A 24916-nucleotide genomic window follows, 5' to 3' on the forward strand; every position below is an offset into this window, starting at 1 on the left:
CTGCCGGTCGGTAGCAGGTCCGCCTACCTTGCAGGCGCGGGCGGCGGCTCTGTCCCTCTGCGGGCCGCTAGGCTTGTTCTGTCAGTGGTCGCAGTTCTGCCTACTTTGCAGGCGCAGGCAGCGGCACTGCCCCTCTGCAGGCCTCTGGGGCTGTTCTGCCAGTGGGTCGCAGGTCCGCCTACCTTGCAGGCGCGGGGGGCGGGGCGGCTTACCCTTCCTCAGGCCACTGGGCCTGTTCTGTCTGTCGGTTGCAGGTCTGGCCTGTTCTGTGGGTGGTCACAGTTCCCTCTACCTTGCAGGCACGGGGGGAGGGGGCGACACTGCCTCTCAGCAGGCCGCTGCTCCTCTTCTGCAGGTGGGTCGCAGGCCCGCCTACCTTGCAGGAGTGATTGGAAGCTCTGTCCCACCGCGGGCCACTGGGCCTTTTCTGTTGGTGGTCACAGTTCCGCCTACCTGGCAGGCGCGGGGGGTGGGGGGCCTCAGTAGATTTTAAAATGAAAATAAAAGCCAGGTGCCTGAGGACAACTGGCTGAGGGAGCGAGGTGTGCTGAGTGTCTGTAATCCCAGATACTCAGGAAGTTGAGGCAAGTGCATTAGGATTTTAAGGCCAACCTGGGCATCATAGGGAGACCCCATCTCAAAAAAATAAAACAAATAATTAAAATAAGGATAAGAGAAAGGTAGAATAAAATAACTGAAATGAATAAAAATTTCTATTTTTTTAAACCTAATGGCAATTTTTTTTGTGTGTGTAGAGGGGGGTAGTTTACTGGGGATTGAAACTAGGGGCACTTTTACCACTGAACTGTATCCCCAACCCTTCTTATTTATTTTGAGATAGAGTCTTGCTAAATTGCTGAGGGTCTTGCTAAGTTGCTGGCCTCAAACTTGCGATCCTCTTGCCTCAGCTTCCCGAGTCGCTGGGAATACAGGAGTGTGCCACTACACCCAGCCCGGTGGCAATATAGTTTATAAAACAAGGTTAGAAAAGAATTGCTCTATTTTTGTAATAAGCACACACTAGATACTAAAGGTGTGCAAATTTAGTGTTTTATGAAAATCATAAAATTCATGGAAATGGATGGCTACTTATGGTGAAAAAAAAGTAGGTCACTTTTTACTTAACCACCTGATGAAAACTCTCAGGAACTGAATTGTGTGTGTGTGTGTGTGTGTGTGCATGTGTGTATACACACACATGTACTTATACAACAGAATATTAATAGTGGTTATCTCTCACTCAGGGTTGGTAAATTTTTAATTTTATTTTACTGCTGAAAATGTTATTTTCTCTATTATACAAGTATTTACTTTGTATATGTATATAAACCATAAGTGTTATGGTTTCAATATGAGGTGTCCCCCAAAGAATTTATGTGTGAGACAACGCAAGAAAGTTTAGAGGTGAAATGATTGTGTTATTAAATCTGAACCTAATCCATGCTTTCATCCACTGATAAGGATTAACTGTAGGCAGGTAGAGTGTGGCTGGAGGGGGTGTGCCATTGAGGGCATGCCTTTGGGGTTTATATGTTGTCCATGGTGAGGAGAACTATCTGTCTCTGTCCCTTTCTCTCTCCCCCCTCCTCCCTCCCCTCCCTCCCCACCCCCCTTTCTTATGTTCCCACATGCTTTCCTCTGCCACACTCTTTCACCATGATGCTCTGCTTCATCTCACTTGAGCCTGGAGAAATGGAGTCAGTTGTCTATGGACGGAGACCTCTAAAACTGTGAGCCCCCAAATAAACTTTTCTTCCTCTAAAATTGTTGTTGTCGGGTCTTTGTTCACAGCAGCGAAAAAACTGACTAAAACAATAAGAATAAATGTTTTAAAAATAAAAACAACCAAATGAAAAGTGGCCAAATGTATTTCAAGGTTTAGTAAAACTGATATGAGATGTATCTTCCTTACAATGATTTAAAATAGGCAGTAAAGTAACAATTGGAAATAAAAATCATCTAATGTGCTCCATTCAATGACATATAAGTGAGGATTAATTTGATGTATAGCTACAGATTTCCAAAGGGAAGGAAAAAGTATAAATTGAATCTATAAGAGCAATATTATAGATTTGCAAATGAGAATCCACAAAACATCCTTTTTTAAATAGAGAATATATTTCAAAAAGGTAATTCATTTGATAGAGAAGCAAAATGATGAGAAAATGCTGGGATTGTTTTTCCCCACTCTTTTCTGTCACTTAGATAATTCATGAAAGTAGGCAGCAAGGAAAAAAGCCCTCTAAAATGTATAATTCTTGGATAAGAGATGATGAGTGTTTCCTATTAGATGGGAGGGAACACTTTGGGAAAATGGATCTAGATGAAATTTGTTCTGCTCACCTTTAGAGTTAATAAATTGTGTAGTTTATTACAGTGGTCTTATGAAAGGAGATTAAATCCTAAGCTATAGATCCAGTCTAATTTTGTTCTTGATGCAGTGTTCCCTCATATAAGTCCTTCTCTAGGCAAGGTTCCTGTTGTATGTGCTGTCTAGGATTATGTTATTTCTTTGGAATAATGAACCTCAATTCATAACCATACCAGCATTTGGGATGGGGATATAACTCAGTGATAGAATGTGTGCTTACTGTGCATAAGACCCTGGATTCAATCTCTAGCACACACATGCCCCCAAATGCACTGACACGTTTTTACCACCATTAATGTGATTATTTGATTAATATCTGAATATCCTACTTGATTATCAGCTCTATGAGAGTGTGGCCTGTGCCTGTTTATGCTCACCATAATGTTGCCAGAGCCTAAAGAGACTGAAATATAGTAAGTACTGAATAAGTATTTGTGAATAAATAAACGATGAATCAAACATTTTAAATGCAAATAATTAGTTAGAATAGATTCTGGGGAGGGGCATTAGAAAATTTGGAGTTAACTTTTTAGGTACTTTAAGAGAGTATATTTGAAGTATTTCTGGTGGATTTAGCAATAGGATATAAAATGCAACGTAGCAGAAAGAATATGAAAAACTTTCAGACTTCCAGAAAATAAAACAAAACAAACAAACAAACAAAAACACACCCCCCTCTGGTAAATTCCTTATATAGTTTAAAGTAGTTTAGTACTTTCTCTTCTGAGCTCTCTGAATATTTTTCTAAAATATCGTTCCCTTTTTAAATGGTATAAAAAGCTATATTTTTCTTGAGTAAAATATTTCCCTAACCTAGTTAATAAAATGATTAATAGTTAATAAATATCTTTATAGTATAATATTTGGAACAGAAAGCCACAGTGAATCTTTCACTAAATAAATAAAGAAATTAGATGACAAAAGAAAGAAGCTTTGCCTTACTTTTTATTTATTTATTTTTAACTTTTATGATCTTCTGGGATTTCTCTACAGATTCTTAGTAGATTTTCTAAGTAAAAATTTTGACATTTTTTTGTACCTTTAAATTTTTTTTCAATAATTCTAGCTAAAAACAACAACAAAACCAACCAACAAACCAAACAAACAATCTTGTAACTTTGAAAAAAGTACTACATGATTCTCACTATGGGTGAACAAAAAGTTTTATTCACTCTGTAAAGCTGGGTCATCTTTTTTTAAAAAATCTTTTTCTCCCTCAATCTGAGAACAGATTCAAGGGAGCAAGGCAGAAAGTTTTCTACAGTCCAATGGGGAATTCCTCTTGGGGACTAAAGAAGCAAGCTAGCCAGACAACATGTTTGCACAAGTATTTCTGATGCTTAAAAACATGTATACATTTGTAAGTTAACACTTGATTGAACGAGATACAGAAATTGAGCGTGAATGAGGCACTGGGTTTAATCCCCAGCACTTCCCAGGTCTGTGGAGGAACCACAGTCAAATGACTTCCCTAAAATCTGTTCATTTTTTTAAAAACTTTTTTTTCAGTTGTTGATGGACATTTATTTTATTTTATTTATATGTGGTGTTGAGAATTGAATTGAGTGCTTCACACATGGTAGGCAAGCACTTTACCACTGAGCTACAACCCCAGCCACAATCTATTTATTTTAAATGTATGTGTTTATGCATTGCCCAATGTACTGCTTCATTGTGGCTTTTCAATTTATGATTTTTAGTGTAAGAAAAAAGATAATCCCCATTAGGCAAAAGAGGAGCAGGTGGCATTTCACAAGGATTCTACTTCAGTCATGGATGAGACTAGAAGAAACCAACAGCTCAGCTTGAGGAGAAGCCAAGTCACGCTTGAAGCAAGACAAGAATCAGAAGTAAGCTAGGAACATCTCCCTAACGATATGATAGATGTCTTACAGCTTTTCTCTCTGGCTGTTGAAAGATTTATCCAATTTAAGTAGTTATCTCTCTTACCTCATAAATACTCCTTGAAAGTTTTTATATTTGTTATTTTTTTAGACTGAAAAAACTTAAAACAAATTTAAGAAATTTTTAAATTACTTTATCTACTCACTATCTATCTCAGTTCTCAGATTTGGCATCATGAGTTTTGGAGGGTCATGGGAGCCTCACCAAGTTTCCAGGGCTGGCCTTACAGGCATGAGACTATTCTAAGAACCAAAATAAGATCTCTCTTTCCATGTCCACTTGAAAAGAATATGTACTGTACTGTTGTTGGCTGGAGTAGTCTATAAACGTCAGTTCAGAAATATTTTTATCTTTTAATACAAATGGGGTGAGATATGAAATAGATTCATTGCCCTCTTCCACAAATTGATAATGTGAGATTGTAAATCCTGCCAGCTCTTTCTTCTAGCTGAAGAAGTCTCCTGATTGCAATGACAGCTTTGAACTGAAAAACATTCTTTCATTTAGTCTACTAATCAGCCACAGAGATTACCTGATTGGATACTTATTAAGAAATTAAATGAAGCTGCTTGTAATTCTTCAAGCATCCACCAAACTAATTAGATTAACTCTTTACTTCCTGGCATACCTGGAGGATTCTCCTATGACACAGAGGAACGGCAAATCCTTCTTGAAAACTGTTGATTTTAACAACCAGTTATTTCAGTCAATTTCAAAGGAGATACCTTATTTAAGGGGCATATTAAGTACAAATAAAAAAAATAGAGGTTATACAACTATAGTCCTTTGACAACTTGAGTTTTCCTTTATTGATAGTGTTCTGAGGGTCTATTTTTTGAGACAGGGTCTCACTACATTGCCCAGGCTGACCTTGAACTTGTGAGCCTCCTGCATCAGCCTCCCTAAATGCTGGCAATACAGGCATGCACCCCTACACCTAGCTTAATGAGTTGTTTCAAAAGTGTGGTTATATAAAATAAATCAACATTAAACTAGTTCTCCACATTAATGTAAAATAAAATTTAGGATCAATGATTAAAATATCCAAGTTGATAAGTGCAAGAATATTTAAAGTACCTTTCAGTGCCTTAGGACATTTCAGACAAAAAAAATGGGTTAAAAATATCTCTTCCTGGGCTGGGGTTGTGGCTCAGTGGTAGAGCCTTTGCCCAGCTTGCATGAGGCACTGAGTTCAATCACCAGCACTACATAAAACAAACAAACTAACCTAAATAAATAAACAAAATAAAAGTATTGTGTTCATCTACAACTAAAAATATTTCTTTTTAAAAAAAATCTCTTCCTTGCTAAGTTTGAGGTTTATGGAAGTTGTGAATATATTTCATTAGAAAAATAATATATATTAGAAGAATTCAATATTACATGTTTTTCTTAAAGATTCCCATGGAGAGAAAATAAATTTCCATAATAAAAAACTATATTTTTATTAATAATTTTAATTTACTTTTATAATGAATACTCTTGGAGATAATTTAAATTTTTTTTTAGTTGTAATTGGTAAAATATTTTTATTTATTTATTTTTATGTGGTGCTGGGGATGGAACCCAGTACCTCACATGCTCAGGGCAAGTGCTCTACCACTGAGCTACAGCCCAAGGCCCCTCTTGAAGATAATTCAGATCAGTTTTTGTTTGTGAGTTTTTGTTTTTGCCTTTGTTGTTGTTGTTATTGTTGTTTGGTACTAGAGATTGAACCCAGAGGTGCTTTACCACATCCCTAGCTCTTTTTATTTTTTAAGACAGGGTCTTGCTAAGTTTCTTAGGGCCTCACTAAATTTCTGAGGCTGGCCTTGAACTTGCAATACTCCTGCATCAGCCTCCCAAGTCACAGGGATTACAGGCATGAGCCACTGTGCCCAGAAGATCAGTTTTTTAAAAAGAAGAAAATAAGGCTGGGGGTGTGGCTCAGTGGTAGAGCACTTGCCTAGCACATGTGAGGCACAGAGTTCCTTCCTCAGCACCACATAAGAGTAAATAAATAAATGGTAATATGTCCATCTATGGCAAAAAAATTTTTTTTTAAAAAAGAAGAAAATAGAAAACAATCATCATTTTATCACCTCAAAAATAACTGTGAACATTCTGATATCTATTTGTTCAGATTTTTTTTGGTCTTGTTATGTATTATATATTGTTTCAATAAAAAAATGGAATTAAAAATGCATATTATTTTATGCAACCTACTTTTTCACTTAATAATTTATATTTAATAATTGAATATTATCTTAATATTTTAACTCTTCTTATTGTTGGACATCTAGTTTGTTTACAATCTATGATGAAGATATTTATTAGATATGTTACTTATATAAATGACATGAAAAATATCTAATTTTCTTCCACTGAATATATGGGATAGAAATACTTTTGATTTTGGAGAGGAAAGGGTAAGTCAAGATTAGATTTAGATACAATTTTATTTAGCAACACTTTCATAGAACTTACTAACTGCCTGACACTACTCTAAGAACTTTAAAACTAGTAATTAATTGAATCTTCCTAATAACTACATGAAGCACATTTCCCATTTCACAGTTGGGAAAATGAGGCACAAAGAGCTTTGGCAACTCGTCCAGTATTACCCAGGTAGTAAGAGGTAGAGCTAGACTTTCATCTGGGTCCTTGCTCTTAACGATTCTCTTACAAGGCCTAGGTCCATTGTCGTTTTCTGAGCCATTTTAGAAATGAGGTTTGTGGTGTTAACTGGGTATATAGAGGTATCCCTGAAAGAGAATTTGATGGACATGGGGGAGGATTTTTAAATCAAAGGAACCTAGAACTTCACAGATCAGGCACAGAATGCTGGGCATTCTTTTGTTACAATAAAAAATAAAAAGAAAGCCTGGCCTGAAGAAGTTGGTAACGCCCTCTATTAAAATCTTTTGTGATTTTATAATGCAGTTTTGCAAATCATAGTTATTTGGCAGAATGTGATCTTTTTTTCTCTTTCTTTCCCCCATTTTACTGTGAAGTAAATCCAGTTTACATACTTCATAACAAAAGAAAACTGTATTGACAGTGATGTGCCTCTTTTAAATGTTGGCCCAAAAGTTTGCTCTCTGGGCTTTCATATAGTTAATCCTAAGAAATCCTGTTCTTATAGAGACACAACATAGTTTTGCTTGTTTTCCATCAAACTAGTGGATAATTTAAAGATTAATTTACAATCAGTCAATCCTGAAAGCAGCCTCAAAACTGACGGTTAAAACCAGGAAAGACTTGCCCATTGTCAAAAATGAAACAGGCTAGCAGGAGCTAAAGAACAGCTCATGGACAGGACTCTTTGAAGTTTCTCCGGTGCATGGCAGGCATCTGTAACCAGAGGGATTAGTTGTTCTGGGGAAGAACAAAGGCCCATTCTTGTCCTCCCGGAGGCTGCCCTTCTATGGGGAATTTTGCCATAGCTCCTTTTTTGCTATAGGGCCTGGAGTTCTCAATGCTGTTGAAAACTTTCAGCACAAACGGTATGATTTAATTCTGATGAGTTAAATATGCCCAGTCAGTGGTGAACTAGGAGAAAAGGAAATATAACCAGATGGTGGAACAGGGGAGGGATCAGAGTAAATGATAATTGGGGCTAAGGCATATGTATCTTATAGGACTTAGATTTTAGAGGTATGATGATTCTAAATCAGAAGCAAATACAGAAAAGTTAGATTTGTTGAGCTGAAAATATTATTTTGCTGGATTTCATTGAAAGTTTTATATAGGGGAAGAGCCTGTTTCCATAATACCTCAGCTGAGTCCCCTAGTTATCAAAGAGGACCATTCCGGAGCTTTACTGTGCTGAGTAGGACCCAGGTATGGTTGCTTCTCCGCTGCACTGTTGAAGAGAGGGAGGGTTCTGGGGGACTAGAGAGCGTTCTTCTCCAACAAAAACTCTGTAGGTAGTGTCACCCACTGCTAGCTGCTGTCCTCACCAATCATAGCATTCACAAGTTTGAAGAACCAGACATACTCCAAGTAGTCTAAAAGAAAGTGAGAAGAAGATGAGACTGGAAAACGCTAAATAAATCAGACTTAAGTTTGGTCCATGTAACATAAACAGGCAGTTTAGTTTCATCACCAGACTAAAAAAATGTAGCCTGATTACATGGCAAACATGACAGTAAGAGGAGCTTGGAGGGTTGATACTGCTTGGTGTTGCTATTTGAGAACTTTTTCCTAAACTGAAGACAGTGGAAGCACCATATCCGGCATACCGGTCTGGATTTATCCTCTAAGTGGCCTTGAAACTGACACAAATCTGAGAACATGTTGAATACACTCAAGAACACATCCAACAAGTATTTTCAAAAAGATGCTTAAAAACTGTAACTTTGTAGCCACATACGGTGGTGTAGCCTATAATTCCAGCAGCCTGGGAGGTTGTGGCAGGAGGATCTCAAGTGCAAAGCCAGCCTCAGCAAAAGTGAGGTGCTAAGCCAACTCAGTAATACTCTGTCCTTAAACAGAATACAAAATAGGGTTGAGGATGTGGCTCAGTGGTCAAGTGCCCCAGAGTTCATTCCCAGGTACTCACCCCTCCCCCCAAAAAACCTGTTACTTTGTTTAAAAAATGGGGATGTGTTGAGAGCCACAGCCCAAGGGGGCCCCAGCAAACTTCTAGCTGCCAACTGATTGGCTCCTCTGCGGTGATGCTCATTGGGTTGTTTCCCCGCCCTTTCAGACCATGGAGCAGCTCATTGGGGGACTTTTTTTGGCTCTGCCCATGCAACCCAGCCAATTGGCCTCAAGAGCAGGAGGAGTGGGGGGAGGTTGAGAGGCTTGTGGGAAGCTGGTGGTGGCAGTTGGGCTCTGAGGGAATTCCTGAAGAGCTTGTGTGGTGTGGTATGTGTTCTAAAAATAAAGTTTGACTTTGTTTAAAAAATGGGGATGTGTGATCCTTTTATTCATTCACTCATTCAGCAAATATTTATTGTGTACTAAGTGCCAGGGATATTCAAAAGTAAAATGGGTCCTGGATCTTTTGTTCTTTAGAGCAAATGCTGTGAAAGCAGAGTCAGACCTGCCAATCCTGTTGGGACTAGGGCTTGGGTGGTAACTTCTACTTTTGAAGCCTAGAGAGACCAATAAACTGATAGACTTTATGGCAACAAAATACAATAGCAGCGACTGTCTATTTCTTCTTACTAAGTGCTTTATATATGTGATCTCTCTTAAATTCTTACAATTAGCAGGCCACCTACAGAGTGCCTGTGCTAACTGGAACTAGATACTTATTATCCTGAGGGGACTCAGACCCAGGAAACAGATTCGGGATCCCAGCAGGTCGAATAAGATGCAAGACACAATTGAGATAGTAAGCATGCTTTATTTAGAGGTGGCAGTAGCCACTAGCCAGACTCCAACTCCATCCTCAGCCCCCAACCAGCACCATTTTGCCCTCCTGAATCCTTTCCATAGGCCTTTTAAAAAGTATCCAATACAAGACAAAGAAGGCACATTGCCAACAGGTTACCATAATGGGCACGTGCTTACAAGCGAATGTTTATGACCTTGAGTACTTACAGAGTATTTATAACCGTGACTTCACACTAAAAATATAGCCTGATGGAGGTCTCAGAGAGGGAGCCGAACTACAGCCATTTTGAGCCTGCCCTACACTTAGGCATGGTAGATACTCCGAGATTTGAGCCCAAATGGGATGTGAGCCCTTTTCACCTCCTCCACAAGGAACTGTTCAAGTCACAGGCTGCACAACTGTACTTGACAGGCCTGTCAAGAACCTAGTTAAGTTACCATCAATCTTGTTTTACAAAGAAGGAAACAGATTTAGAGACGTTAAATGATTTTCCCAAAGGTCTTGGCTCAAAGCTGCATTTCTTGTTACTAAAGCACTGTTGTCCTTCCTCTATTTCAATTTGCCTTCTTGTTGTTTTGCCAAGGCTGACCATATCCCCCTCACCCCTGTTTTTTTTAGTTGTAGTTGGACACAATACCTTTATTTTTTATTTATTTTTATGTGGTGCTGAGGATCAAACCCAGGGCGCGGCACGTGCTAGGCAAGTGCTCCACTGCTGAGCCCCAGCCCCAGCCCACCATATCCCCACTTGATGGGGCAGTAATAACAATTCTCAAAGAGCCTGTTGCTTCTTTCTTTTTTATTTTTAATAGTTGTTAGGCCTTTAATTTATTCACTTATTTATATGCAGTGCTGAGAATTGAACCCAGTGCCTCACACATGCTAAACAAGTGCTCTACCACTGAGCCACAACTCCAGAGCCTGTTGCTTCTTATGTGTTTTCTAGACCGTGTTGGAAGTCTCCCCTTTCTTTTTTTTTTAATTTATTTTTTAGCTGTAGGTGGACACAATATCTTTATTTTATATTTATGTGGTGCTGAAGATCGAACCCAGTGCCTTGTGCATGCTAGGTGAGTGCTCTACCACTGAGCCACAACCCCAGCCCGGAAGTCTCCCCTTTCTATGTTCTCCTTTTAGCATTGTTAATAGCAGTTAAATGCTTACTTACCTTTTTCTTCCTGCTGGCGTAATTTAAATCCAGGTAGTTTAAACAAACACTTAACATAAATGTTATTTTTAAACTCTTTATAAATCTTGAAGGTGAAGATAATACACTTTTAAAAGTTAATATGTAGGACCAGGATGTAATTCAGTAGTATAGTGACTGCCTAGCATGTGCGAGGACATGGGTTTGATCCCCAGCACATTAAAAGAAAGAAAGAAAGAAAAAATTAATATGTAAATGTATACAAAGGTAATCAAATGATTTTTTTTTTAAAAAGCAACTTTTATGGTTTTCAAATGTCCATCTGCTATAGGTATGGTCCCCAGTGTGGAGGGGCTAGAAAGAGGTGGAACCTTGTAGAGGGGGAGCCTACTGGCCGATTATTAGGTAATGGGGTACCGTCTTTCTAGTTCTTGAGGAATTGGATCAGTACTCCTAAGAAGGGATTGTTGCCAGTGAGCCTGGATCTCCCTTCCACACACATCTGTTCACTGCCTTTCATGGCCTTCTATCATGTGACACACCAGAGAGCCCTCACTAGATACTGGCATTATGCTATTAGGACTTTCCAGCCACCAGAATCATGAACCAAATAAATCTCTTTTCTTTATAAACCCCACTCTCGGGCTGGGGTTGTGGCTGGCAGTAGAGCACTCACCTAGCACATGTGAAGCCCTGGGTTTGGTTCCTCAGCACCACATAAAATAAATAAATAAAATAAAGGTGTTTTGCCCAACTACAACTAAAAAAAAAATTTTTTTAAAGTACCCACTCTCAAATATTTTGTTTTAGAAGCATGAAACAGACTAAGACAGAGGCCTTTCCATAGAAAGAATATGCCTTCATATTCTTTTAATAGTGATGAATGGAAATGATGTGGACAGCATTCCATGACCAACCTGTACTGACTTCATCAAGCTAACCCTCTGTGAATTGTGCTTAGGTAATTCTTCTGTTAGCAGGTCTTGGGGAACCACCATGAGGCCATAGTGAGAACCAAGGGAGAGATGTCAATCAGAGCGGCAGCAGAGGTATCACAGGGTCAGGGCCACCTTTCACGCAGTTGCACCTGCTTAAGCACAGTCTCCTGTTATCCCCGCATCCAGCCCAGACGATTAACTGTTCTGTCACTCAGGGAAATTTCTCAGGGAGTTAGAAATAAAATACAGACACACAATTTACGAGAGAGAGAGAGAGAGAGAGAGAGAGAGAGAGAGAGAGAGAGACTTTGGAATGGGCTTTTATTGGGGAACTCTAAATTCTGGGGAAAATCCCGTCCAATGAAGGTCAAGGGGGGGGGCAGGATTGCAAGGACAGGTGAGGTGATTGGGTCCTGGGGTTGTGGAGAGACAGGCTTCTACAAGGACAACCCAAGAAGAGCAGGGCAGTCTAGCAGCAATGCTGCCATCTGACACCTCATCACCCAGCAGGGGAGTTAACTCAGTCACGTGAGAGGTTGATCTCCCACATCTTGTAACTTGGGGCTTTGAGATCATCCAGCGCATGATGAGCTAGCTATTCTGGCTGTATGGTCATTTGATGTCTTGTAGTGAAGAACTAACTCTGTCAGGGCCCAGTAGCCTCTGGGAGCTGCACTTTGAATAAGTTATAGTTCTTTGTAGCAGATGCCAGTAGAACTGCTTGGAGAACCCTCAGGGACTTCCTGCAGTCTTTCAATTGGGACTAGCCAAAGGACTCACATGGTATCTTTCTATTCCACAGATGCCCCCACTATCATGGGATCAACTGTGTTGTATGGCCCAGGCAGCAAGGCTGCTTTTACTGAAAACTGGACCTGTTACAGAGTCTTTTCTTGCCCTTGATTCCAGTCCTAGGCCACCAACTCTCCAAGTCACCTTAAAGATGGATTGAAGCAGTGTACAACAATGTGAAATATTCTGCCACCAACAACTAAAGAACTTGCTTAACAAGTGCTATGTTTCTCTCTTACAGGTAGTAAGTAAAAGATGAAGTAACCACCCTTTACTTTTTAAGGGATATCTGTGCATCTGGTAGGACTCTGGATCTTCACAGAGTTGATTTTTCACTCTCTGGGTTATGTTTTAGTAAGGCAGCTATAGTGCCTGCCACCTCTCATTCATTAACAGCTATCTTCAAAATAGTGGACCAATGTGATTTTTTTGGAATGTCAAGACAGTAGATATCCTTGTGTCCAAAAATGGGAAAATTGCACTCTAGTAAGCAGTATGGAGATCCCTTAGAAAACTCGGAATGGAACCACTGTTTGACGGAGTTATCCCTCTCCATGGTATATACCCAGAGGACTTAAATCAGCGTACTAAAGTGATGCAGCCACGTTCATGTTTAAATGTTTATATCAGCTCAATTCACAATAGCCAAGCTATGGAACCAATCTAGGTGCCCTTCAACAGATGAATGGATAAAGAAAATGTGGTATAGACATAATGGAATATTACTCAGCTATAAAGAAGAATGAAATTATGGCATTTGCCAGTAAATGGATGGAACTGGAGACTATCATGCTAAGTGAAATAAGCCAGTCCCAAAACACCAAAAGCCAAATGTTCTCTCATATGTAGATGCTAACACATAAAAGTGTGGCAGTGTGTGGGGTGGAGAATAGATCATTGGATTAGACCAAGGGAATGAAGGGAAGGGAGGGGGGATAGGACTAGGAAAGACAGTAGTGGACAATAGTGAGGCCCCTTTTATATGGCTCTCTGGAGGGATTTCTAGAGAAAACACATCTGTTTCCCACAGTGATGATCAACTTTGTACATACCCTTCATTTCACTTTCCTTTTAGCTCAATTTTACTTTTCCACATCCCTACTCCTATTCCCTGAGATTGTTGACTGAATTAACTAACTACATGCAAACTCTTGTCATAGGGTCTACTCTGAGTATGGTGTAGAACTTTTAAATTTGGAATTTATGCTTGTTATAGAAAATCAGAAAACACTTGTAGGTATTTAAAAGAAAAATTAATGCAAGATCCTACCAGCCAGACATAAACTTTCTAGAAGGTTGTCTATGCATATACATACATATGTACTTTTATACTTACTATAAAAGTATATATAAAAAGTACACATATACTTTTTATATATACTTTTATAGTATATATGTATATATATATATACATATATGTTTATGTATATTATATATAATATATATATTCATATTCGTAGATGCCTTCTTTGTTGTAGATGGACACGATACCTTTATTTTATTTATTTATTTTCACATGGTGCTGAAGATTGAACCCAGTGTCTTACATGTGCTAAGCAAATGCTGTACCACTGAACTAACTACACACGAGCATGCATATACTTTTTTTAATATTTATTTTTTTAGTTGTACACAATATCTTTATTGTGTTTATTTATTTTTATGTGGTGCTGAGGATCAAATCTAGCATAGCCTTGCACATGCCAGGCAAGTGCTCTACCAGTGAGCCACAACCCCAGCCCACATGCATATACTTTTGAAAAAATTGGACTTTTAGAGTTTGTTTTTTAAACTTGCTCTCATCTTATATAGTATAAACATCTTTTTATGTGCCTCTTTGTAATTAAAAAAAAAAAAAAAAAACTTCAAAAGCTGGCATGGTGGCCCACTAGACTCTAAACTCTGTGGCCCTTAGGTATTCTTAATATAGTGAGACCATTGTCTCATATTTAATTGCTGTTTAATAAATGCTTGTTGAAATGATTCTTAAAAACTGAGTTTAAAGTCAGGTGTGGTTGTGCATGCCTATAATCCTAGTGACTTGGGAGGCTGAGGCAGGAGGAATATGAGTTCAAAGCTAGCCTGGGTCATTTAGTGAGACTCTGTCTCAAAAATAAAAAAGGCTGGGAGTTTAACAGTGATAGAATGCTTGCCTAGCATGTGTGAGGCCCTGGGTTTAATCCCCTCCCCCCCCCCAAAATAAATACTGCATTAGTATAAGTACTCTATAACACAGTGCTACCGCATGTGGTTCAAACCAGTCTCTCACACTTAGACATTAAATTGTTTCCCAGTTTTTTTTTTTTGTTTTTGTTTTGTTTATTTTTGTCAGCGTTGCATTGTTTGACCAAAAGACTTGACAAGAACAACATAGATTATTTGGTGCATGTTTCAGAGGTTTCAGAGTTTCAGTCCACAGTCAGTCCACTCCACAGCTCTGGACCCAAGTTGAGGCAGAACATTATGGCAGAGGGAAGCAGCTCAGGACATGGCAAGCAGGAATCAGAGAGAGAGAGAGAGAAAGAGAGAGAGAGAGAGAGCTCCATTCACCAAGGACAAAATATAAACCTAAAAGGCATGCACCTAGTGACCCATCTCTTTTAGCTATACCCCACCTGCCTACTGTTGCCACCCAGCTAATACATATAAGTATATTAATCTGATTGTCTCACCTCTGAACGTTCTTGCATTGTCTCACACAAGAGCTGTTGGGGGCTATCTCATATTCAAACCATAACACTGGATTTGTTATTCTAATGCAGTGCTCTGATTTATATACTTAAAGGTATTTAAGAAGTATGAGTGGGCTGGGGATGTGGCTCAAGAGGTAGCACCTTTGCCTGGCATGCGTGCGGCCCGGGTTCGATCCTCAACACCACATACAAACAAAGATGTTGTGTCTGCCAAAAACTAAAAAATAAAAATAAAGAAGTGCGAGTATATCATAATGATTGAAAGCACAGCTCTGGACTCAAACTGATGGATTAAAATATTCTGTTATATAATTTAAAACAAGTTGCTTAACTTCTCAAGCCTCAGTCTCCTTGTGTAAGAATGTGATAAGAATAGATAATAATAATAATAGTAGGTGATACATCATATTGTGCTATAAACATTCAAAATTAATTTGTGAAAAGCACTTAGAATAATGCCTATCGAACAATAACTGTTCAATAAAAGTTAGCCATTATTACAAGATTGTTATAGATTATTTCCTTAGGATTAGTTCCTAGGAATAGAATTTCCTGGTCAAAAGGCATATGTTTTTGAGGTTTTGCTATAAGTTGCCAAATTTAGGCTGTATTAATAGTCATAAGTAAATATTCATATTGTTGCTCAAATCAATAATATTTATATGGATACAAATATATGAACTATTTTTAATACAAGAGGATAAGCACAAATATTCTTAAAAATCACATATTTTGATTTTGGAAAAAGTATCCAGAGTCATCTAGTTAAATCTTTTATCAGTGAGGATAAGGCGTAATGTTTTATCAGTGAGGATAGGCTCGCACGTGCTGTGGTGACAAATAATTCCATTAACTCAGTAATTTAAAACAACAAAGGTTATTTCTCCTTCATGCTACCTGTACAGTATATTGTAGTGTAGCAGTGGTGGAAAGGAGGGTGTTTACTGCTTAGAAGTCATGCACTCGGGCTAATCAGGATTCCATCTGGTCAGATGCTTCCATGATCCATAGGACAGGAAAAAGGGCCAGTGGCAAAACTCACACTGACTTTATAGCCTCAGCCTGGTCATAACTCATATTAGTTCAACTCGTCTTTCATTTGTCAAGCAAAATATGGCCAAACCTGCCTCAACAGTTTGGAGAACTATACTCCTATATACTCAAGAGAGAAGAAGCAGGGCATACTTGTGAACAGTCTTAATGACTACTGGCAAATAGACTTTTTTGGGGGTTATTGTCACCTTTTAAATTTGACTATTATTTATTTTTTTAAATAGGCAATATATAGTCACATGGTTCAAAATTCAAAAGGGATCTGGGGTGTAGTTCAATGTAGTGTGTTTTTAGATGTGAGGGCTTGGGTTCTATCAACAGCACTCAAAAAAAAAAAAGGCAGAGAGAATTCAAAAGGTACGAAATGTTATAGAGTAATAGGTCAATATTCTACCATCTTTTTTCCTTACTTGGAGCCAACCAGTGTTAACAATTGTCTTGTATTATCTGGAGACGTTCTGTACATACACTGTATTAGTAAATACTGTGTGTGTATTGGCTCTTCTCTTTTTGCCTTCAGACCCCTTATCTGTTTGTTATAGTTTCAATTAGAAGTGTTCCCCAAAGGTTCCTGTATTAATGGAGGAATGGTTTGAGATGAAATAATTGGACTTTGAGAGCTGTAACCTCATCAGTCCATCCTAGTTTAAATTGACTGACTGAGCGGTTACTGTACATGTGGAGCATAGCTGGAGGAGGTGGGTCACTGAAGGCTGGCCTTGGAAGCATTATTCTTCCTCCCCGTGTTTCCCTCTCTGGACTTCTTGGCCTTCCATCAGCTGAGCAGCTTTCCTCCTCTGGACCATCCCCCATGAGGTGCTGCTCCACAGTGGACCAGAGCAAGGAAGCCAGTCATCTGTGTAATCAGACCTCTGAAAATATCAGCCCCAAATAAACTTTTCCTTCTCTAAGTTGTTCTTGTCATATATTTAGGTCACAGTGATACAAAACAACAACTAAATCAAGGGGACAGATATCCTCTTTTTCTCTCTCTATACTTCTGACTCTAATATGGATTCTCTGTTGCCACGGTAGCCAACAGTCTCAGAACACAGACTTGGGACAGTTGCACTTCTTAGTTACTGAATTCAGTATTTGAAGGACTTCAGATATCCCGTTTATGCCTCAGGAATTGGCAGCATCTCTTTCCTTCAGGCAGTCACAAGAGCCAGGCGTGACAGAGTCTGCAAAGTGAGTGTGTGTGTATGTATGTGTGTGAGACAGAGAGTCGAAAAGAGAAAGCAATTGTGTGCATATTCTCTCCCCCTAATCAATCACTTGCTGGTGCATCTCAGGAAATGCTGGACTAATGATACCATCAGATAAGGGAAGGAAGGGTATTTAAATATCTGTATTCTTTCTAGAAAGTAATTTAATATCAATTATCATAACTTCAATATATTTGAAATCTTTGATCCAAGAATCCAACCTATAGGACTGTGTAAAGAGAGGCAGAAATGTGTGGATAAGGGAGTTTACTATGATTAACAAGACCATCGTTAATGGTCTTAATAATCTAAGGGCCATTGATCACCTAAATTAATGGTCATTAATGTGTGATCACCAAAAATAATTATGAGAAAGTGGTTAAGAATTAGAGAATAGCCATATGTGTACATGTTTCATGAAGGCTGTGCCATAAAATTTAATAATCTTACATTCTTTGATGTGACATCCATATATATATGGATGTGCTCATAAATGTAAAATCCAGATAGATAGATAGATAGATAGATAGATGGATAATTAGATAGATATACAGAAAGAGAATATTATAAATAAATCCACCAAACTCTTCCTGATGGTATCATTCCCCTTGGATGATGGGATAAGGGTATTTATTTTCAACTTCCTATTTTCCTGTATTTTTCAAATGTTATACAACCATCTTTCATGATAGGCAGTTCTTTTAACTGTAGTAATAAGACAAAGCATGAGAGATACCAGGTGGAGATGTCAGTGAAGATCGTTATTATACAATAGAATAAGTTTTTAAAGAGGAAGAACTGCATCTTCTGCCCTTGACTGGAGAGTGCAAATCTAGGATGTGCTTCTGCCTGAGAGGTATAATTGTAAATGAAAAAAAAGTGGGGGGGGCACAATTTGCTAAAGTACATGACTCTCTTCCCAATCTCACCTATTTGGTTTCTTTTGAAGTTTCCATTTTTGAGGGAAACGGGGCATTTGAGCCCTTGGACTTCATGGAAGACTCATCCTTGGGCAGCAACAGCCCTGACATGGAGGACTGCGTTTGGAATCCTCATCCAACCAGAACCTCTCTGTAGGCTATTTTCCCCATGAGGATAGCATTGACTGTGAGGATATCATACCCTGTGAAGAGCTGACTTCTCAGGGTCCTTCCTGCCACTTTCTCCCTCCTGTCCAAGGGGCATGGGGAACTGAAAGTGTAAAGAGACCCACGGAGAGACAAAATCCAATTCAGGACAACCCAGAGAAGCCTGGCGAAGAAGCCATCCTCGAGGTCTTGGATGCCTATCTGGACTGGCACCATGAAGACTTGGGAGCTAATGGGGCTCTAAATGAAGACTCCCAGAGGATGGACAAGTGCCCACAGGAGAGGATAAACCAGACCCTCTGGGACCTGGATGAGCTCATGAAAGATCTGAAGGTATTTCTGGAGAGTCAGAAGGATGACAAAGATGATGACCCTGTGCTGTCTGATTCTCCTCAGGAGGAAGATCTCCAGCCGTGCAGCAGTGCCTCTCCCTATATGGATCAGGTCAGTCATCAAGAACCTGAAGCTTGTGAGGACTTGCCCAAGTGTGACCCACCAGAAAATGGAGACATGGACCAGATCCTAGAAATGCCTCCTGAGCTTGAGGACGATGAGATTGTTGAGGTGAGCACAGAGCTGCCTCAGTGCAGAGCAAGGGGTGGCTGGGGAGGGGGTGCCAGGCTGGACAACATGGAATCATTGTACCTGCTGTGAAGCAGAGGTGGACCCCAGTGTCTGAGCAGATGAACAATGGGAGAAGCAGGACAGCCAGGAAAGGAGCTGGGGGAGAGAGGTGGGGAACATGCCAAGGAACACTGAGTCAGGCAAGAGAGGGGAGAGCAGAGAGAAGGACTAATGATAATACAAACAAGTGTGTGTGTGTGTGTGTGTGTGTGCGCGTGATGGTTAATGAGTAATGAAACTTTCCATTTACAGTTGGCCATTTTTGGTAAAAAATAAATTAGATATTCATGAGTGACTAGATATTGAGTCCATTGGCTGCTGAGACTGTATGCCTCTACTCATCCTCTTTGTCTTCGCAGATGCAAAGCCAGGACAGTGGCACTGAAGAAACCTCCTCAGTCTTATCAGAGGAGTCAAAGGAGGAGGATGTGCCCTTAGACACCAAAACAACGTGCTTTCTGAATTTTGTTTTCAGCTTCCAGTGGCTCAGAAAGCGACTTGTCTCCTTCATGCCAGGGAGAAAGAGCCCTGGGAGGGTCAACAATGGCCCCCTTAAGCTGGCACTACAGAGAAGACATTTGTTTGGAGGCAATAGAATCCTACCTCAAGAATCCCTCTAGTTAGGAAACCCAATATACCTAGAATTTTAATTGTTTTGATAGCCCCTACTATACAATTACCATGGTTTTATGTTTTCCCAATTAAAAAAAAAATGTTCTTATTCTCCATGTCTTCCTCCTCTTCCATTATAACATCTGGGCCCAAGTGGAAAGTATGTATGTTGTTTATAAGATTGAAATGGATTCTCAGGACATTTTAGGGAGTATTATGCTTCCTAAACAGAAGGCATTTCTCTCTCTCTTTCTGTATCCCTTCCTACTGTATCCCCCCCTATTTGATCTATTATTAACCTCTTTTATCATTAACTCATACCTGCACTGTCAGAGGCAGCAGGACACCTGTGAGTGACTCCCACATGGCAATCAATGGTGTTCAGACTTTCAGAAAGCAGTCTAAAAAAAAAGCAGTCTGATGACCCTGCGGAATCAGACTGGTTCTAGCATGTTATTCTAAAATGTTCTGGCATATTAGTTGGTTCTAGCAAAGTGGCTGGTGTAAGTGGCCCGTGGAGGAGGAAAGTGAGGGCTGGGAATGCTGCTTAACCACCCCAAAGCTTGGTTGTCTTCATTCATAAGATGAGGGAGATGGTACCACAGACCTCACAGGGTTGTTGGGAGAATGAATGAGAAAGAAAGTGCTTGATAAATACTGTGGCTGCTGGTGGTGGTCATGTTCTTGAGGATCTCCTAGGAAGACCTGATTCAAGATGTACCTAAGAGAGAGAGTTGGAGTCAACTCTCATTGAGCTATTTCCTTCACTGAAGCCATTTTACCAAAACTTCAGGTTTTCAGTAGATCTTGATTTAACCAAGTCATCTTTCAACCCAATGCACTGTGCTCTCTGAAATTCCTTTGCAAGTATCATTAAAATTGTCCCTACAGGGGCTGGGATTGTGGCTCAGGGGTAGAGTGCTCACCTAGCGAGGGTGAGGCACTAGGTTCAATCCGCAGTACTACATAAAAATAAATAAATAAAAGGCATTGGGGCTGGGTTTGTGGCTCAGTGGTAGAGCACTCGCCTAGCACGTGCAAGGCACTGAGTCTCAGCACCACATAAAAATAAATAAAATAAAGGTATTGTGTCCAACTAAACTAAAAAAAAAAAAAAAAAAGCATTGTGTCCACCTAAAACAAATGAACAAAAAAAATTGTCCCTACAGGTTAACTTCTTTGAGGATGGCTGGATTCATTCTTCTTGCTTTGCTGGCTCTTCCTGTGTAGCCAATTCACCTCCCATGGCCACCATCATTTTCCTCACTCACCCACAGGGTCCCTCAAAGGCCCTCCTCCTCCAGCTCTTACTACCACTATGTGGGAGCTTCACTGTTCACATTGTGAAAAGCCTATGAGTGTTTAGTCTTAAAGGCTTTCCTTTCCTCAGTTTCACCCTCCTTATCTCCTTCCTCCCTTCTACAGACATTAAGCACATAGAAACCTCACTAGCTTAACATACCACAAAAAGATGTCTGGATCTTTGGGCTCAAGGGGCTTTGTACTCAAGAGTTAAAGCCATCCAAACATATTGCTATAAAGGGTTGTGGGTGAGAGTAGTCTGTAGTGGGTGTTAGAAGGTACTAAAGAAAGAAGAATTCAGCAAGAGAGGGGTGATTTTGAAATTGTTCGAAAAAAGAATCACATACAGTCCAGGTATACTGGTATTTTTTCACTGCATTTTTTTATTGTTAAAATGCATATGAAGTGGGCTGGGGTTGTGGCTCAGTAGAAAAGCACTCGCCTTGCATGTGGGAGTCCCTGGGTTGGATCCTCAGCACCACATAAAAATAATAAGTAAAATAAAGTTTTTGGGACCAACTACAACTAAAAAATAAATATTTAAAAGATACATATGAAGTTTATTTTTATATGTACAATTCAGATGTATTGAGTGTATTCCTGCCTCTATATGGTTTTTGTTTGTTTGTTGGGTTTTTTGGGGTAGAGTACTGGGGATTGAACTCAGGGGGACTTGGTCACTGAGCCAGAACCCGAGTCCTATTTTGTATTTTATGTAGAGACAGGGTCTCACGTCTCACTGAGTTGCTTAGTGCCTTGCTTTTGCTGAGGTTGCCTTTACACTCTCATTTCTCCTGCCTCAGCCTCTTAGCCACTCAGATTACAGGCGTGACCACCGAGCCCGGCTCCCTACATATTTTCCCCAAAGTAAAGCAATTTATTAATATGAAATACCATTAAAACACACATAAAATAAACATCAAGTTGAGAATAGTGCTCATGAGGGAAGGTGGGAACCAAATGGAACAGCAAAGGGGGAAACCAGGGGCCTAGGTTTTATCTATAATATAGTTTTAGTAAAAGGATACACGTTGGGAAGAGTCCCCAGAAGCTTTGTTGAGCCTTCTGTGCATTGTATGACAAGTTCAGAATGTCTCTTTTTATACTTTAAGCTATAGCATAATTTCAAAAATGGAATGGAAGCCAGATTCAGTGGTGCAGCCTGTAACCCCAGCTACTCTGGTAACTAAAGCAGGAGGATCACAAGTTCAAGGTGAGTCTGGGCAAGTTGGCAAGATCATGTCTCAAAATTAAATTAAATTAAATTAAAAGTGCAACTGGAGGAATAGCTCAGTGGTAGAGGGCTTGTTTAGTGTGTAGAAGGTCCTGAATTTGATACCTGACACTGCAAAGGAAGGAAGGGACGAAGAGTAAAGTATGTAATCTGAAATCTTTAGAAAAGCAGAATAATTGGGAGATTTTAGGCCAGGCATGATGATGCATGCCTGTTATCCCAGCAGCTCAGGTGGCTGAGGTAGAAGGATTGCAAGTTCATAGCTGGCCTCAGCAATTTAGGAAGGTCCTAAGCTACTCAGTGAGACCCTGTCTCTAAATAAAATAATTTTTAAAAAGGAATGGGATATGGCTTGGTAATTAAGCACCCCTGGGTTCAATCACAAGCCAAAATAATAATAATAATAATAATATAAGTAAAAAACATGGGCTGGGATTGTGGCTCAGTGATGGAGCACTTGCTTCACATGTATGAGGCACTGGGATCGATCCTCATCACACATAAAAATCAATAAAAGTAAAATAAAGGTATGTGTCCATCTATAACTAAAAATATATTTTAAAAAAGTAAAAAACATAGAAGATTATACATAAAGACAGACACTTTTACAAGGAATTGGCACATGCTGTTATGGAGGCTGAGAAGTCCAGGACCTGCCATCTGTCTACTGGAGACCCAGGAGTGTCAATGTCAATATTCTAGTCTGAGTCTGAAGGCTTGAGAAGCAGGAGAGGTATGGGCCAAGTAACAGTCCAAATCCAGAGGAAGGGGAAGACTGATGTCCAAGCTCCAGGAAAGTTGGGCAGAGCAGTCTTATGCTTCATTCAGACCTCCAGTGGATTTGGATGAGGCCCAACCACTCTGGAGAGGCCAATCTGTTTTATGGTGTCTACTGGGACAAATTTATTTGTTTGTTTGTTTGTCTGTTTTTGTACCGGAGGTTGAAGCCCCCTTCCTTTTTTTCCTGGCTATTTTCAAAGTTTCATCAATACTGTGGTTTTGCTTTTTAATTTTTTACAAATATATATGAAGAATCTAATTTGTACAATGCTCAGGATGAAAAGCTCTTCACACAAATTGGAAGAGAGAAGCCCTGCATTCCATACTCAGAACACGGGAGTACTGTGTGAGAGCCAGGAGGGAACAAAGTGCTATGGGAGCTCAAAGTAGTAAGGCCAGGTTGGGCTGACTCTGCAAAGCTTAGGTGCAGCATATAACTTAGCTGGAAAAATCAGCATGTTCAGAGGCAGCTGGAGAAAATCACAAATTTAATGCCAGTTCAGTAAAAATTAAGCTCTTGATGTAACAATTATTCAACCACACAAACAGTCTCTAAAAGTAGATTTTCTCAAATAGAGAAGCACAAAAGATTGATTTAAATATCCAAAGTTGGGCTGGGGCTGTAGCTCAGTGCCATGGTGCTTTCCTAATGTGTGTGAGGAACTGGGTTCTATCCTTAGCACCACATAAAAGTAAATAAAATAAAGGCATTCTGTCCATCTACAACTACAAAAAAAATTTTTTTAAACAAAAAACCCCAAAACATATCCAAAGTCATGTAGTTTAAATTATGTAATTTCTTGTTACATAATTAAAAAAATTGATCAGAACAAATATATGAAAAAATGTTCAACACCTCTAGCAATTAGAGAAATGCAGATCAAAACTACTCTAAGATTTCATTTCACTCCAGTCAGAATGGCAGTTATCAAGAATACAAACAACAATAAGTGTTGGCGAGGATGTGGGGGAAAAGGCACATTCATACATTGCTGGTGGCACTGCAAATTGGTGCAACCAATCTGGAAAGCAGTATGGAGATTCCTTAGAAAACATGGAACCACCATTTGACCCAGCTATCCCACTCCTCGGTCTATATCCTAAAGACTTAAAAACACACACTATAGTAACGCAGTCACTTCAATGTTTATAGCAGCACAATTCACAATTGCTAAACTGTGGAAGCAGCCTAGATCCTTTCAATAGATGAATGGATAAAGAAACTGTGGTACATATACACAATGGAATGTTACTCAGCCTTAGAAGAGCATAAAATTATGGCATTTGCAGGTAAATGGATGGAGTTGGAGAATATCATGCTAAGTAAAGTAAGCCAATCCCCCAAAACCAAAGGCTGCATGTTCTCTCTGATAATTGAATGATGACCCATAATGGGGGGAGGGTCGTGGGGGGAATGGAACTTTGATTGGGCAAAGGGGAGGGAGAGAAGGGGAGGGGGAAGGGAGTAGGAAAGATGGAAGATGATGGAATGAGATGAACATCATTACCCTGGGTACATGTATGGCTGACTGCACATGTGGTGTGACTCTACATCGTATACAACCAGAGAAATAAAACAGTTGTATTCCATTTGTGTACAATTGAATTGAAATGCATTCTGCTATCATGTATAACTGATTAGAACAAATAAAAAAATTTTAAAAAAATAACATTGATCAGGGTACTTCTTGTGAGCCAGGCACTGTGGGCAATGCAAAAACATAAAATGTGGTCCCTGTCATTAGCTTATACTATGAAGATTCAAGATGCCAAGTAAAGGCAAGTGTATGTTACTACCACCCTTTGCCCTTTTCTTTGGTTGAGACACCTCAGGCACTTCATC

The 24916-nt window shown here is 39.5% G+C and overlaps 1 protein-coding gene across 1 annotated transcript; it reads left to right on the top strand.

Annotated features, from left to right (window-relative positions):
- Positions 1–17345: 17345 nt before the first annotated feature.
- LOC107152786 (uncharacterized protein C12orf71 homolog) lies at positions 17346–19765 on the top strand. The gene is made up of 3 exons (XM_015498288.1): positions 17346–17416; positions 18533–19085; positions 19505–19765. Exons 1-3 carry the CDS (start codon positions 17346–17348, stop codon positions 19763–19765), a joined length of 885 nt encoding a protein of 294 aa, XP_015353774.1.
- Positions 19766–24916: the final 5151 nt, after the last annotated feature.

This window comes from Marmota marmota, unplaced genomic scaffold (assembly GCF_001458135.2).
Source record: "Marmota marmota marmota unplaced genomic scaffold, marMar, whole genome shotgun sequence".
In the NCBI taxonomy this organism is placed as follows: Eukaryota; Metazoa; Chordata; class Mammalia; order Rodentia; family Sciuridae; genus Marmota; species Marmota marmota.

Bases quoted from the DNA above. Each gene is read 5' to 3' on its own strand.
- LOC107152786 (XM_015498288.1), top strand. From the start codon at position 17,346: ATGCCTCAGGAATTGGCAGCATCTCTTTCCTTCAGGCAGTCACAAGAG. The intron at 17,417-18,532 runs GTGAGTGTGTGT...CCATGAGGATAG, and splicing joins GGCGTGACAGAGTCTGCAAA to CATTGACTGTGAGGATATCA. The intron at 19,086-19,504 runs GTGAGCACAGAG...TTGTCTTCGCAG, and splicing joins AGGACGATGAGATTGTTGAG to ATGCAAAGCCAGGACAGTGG.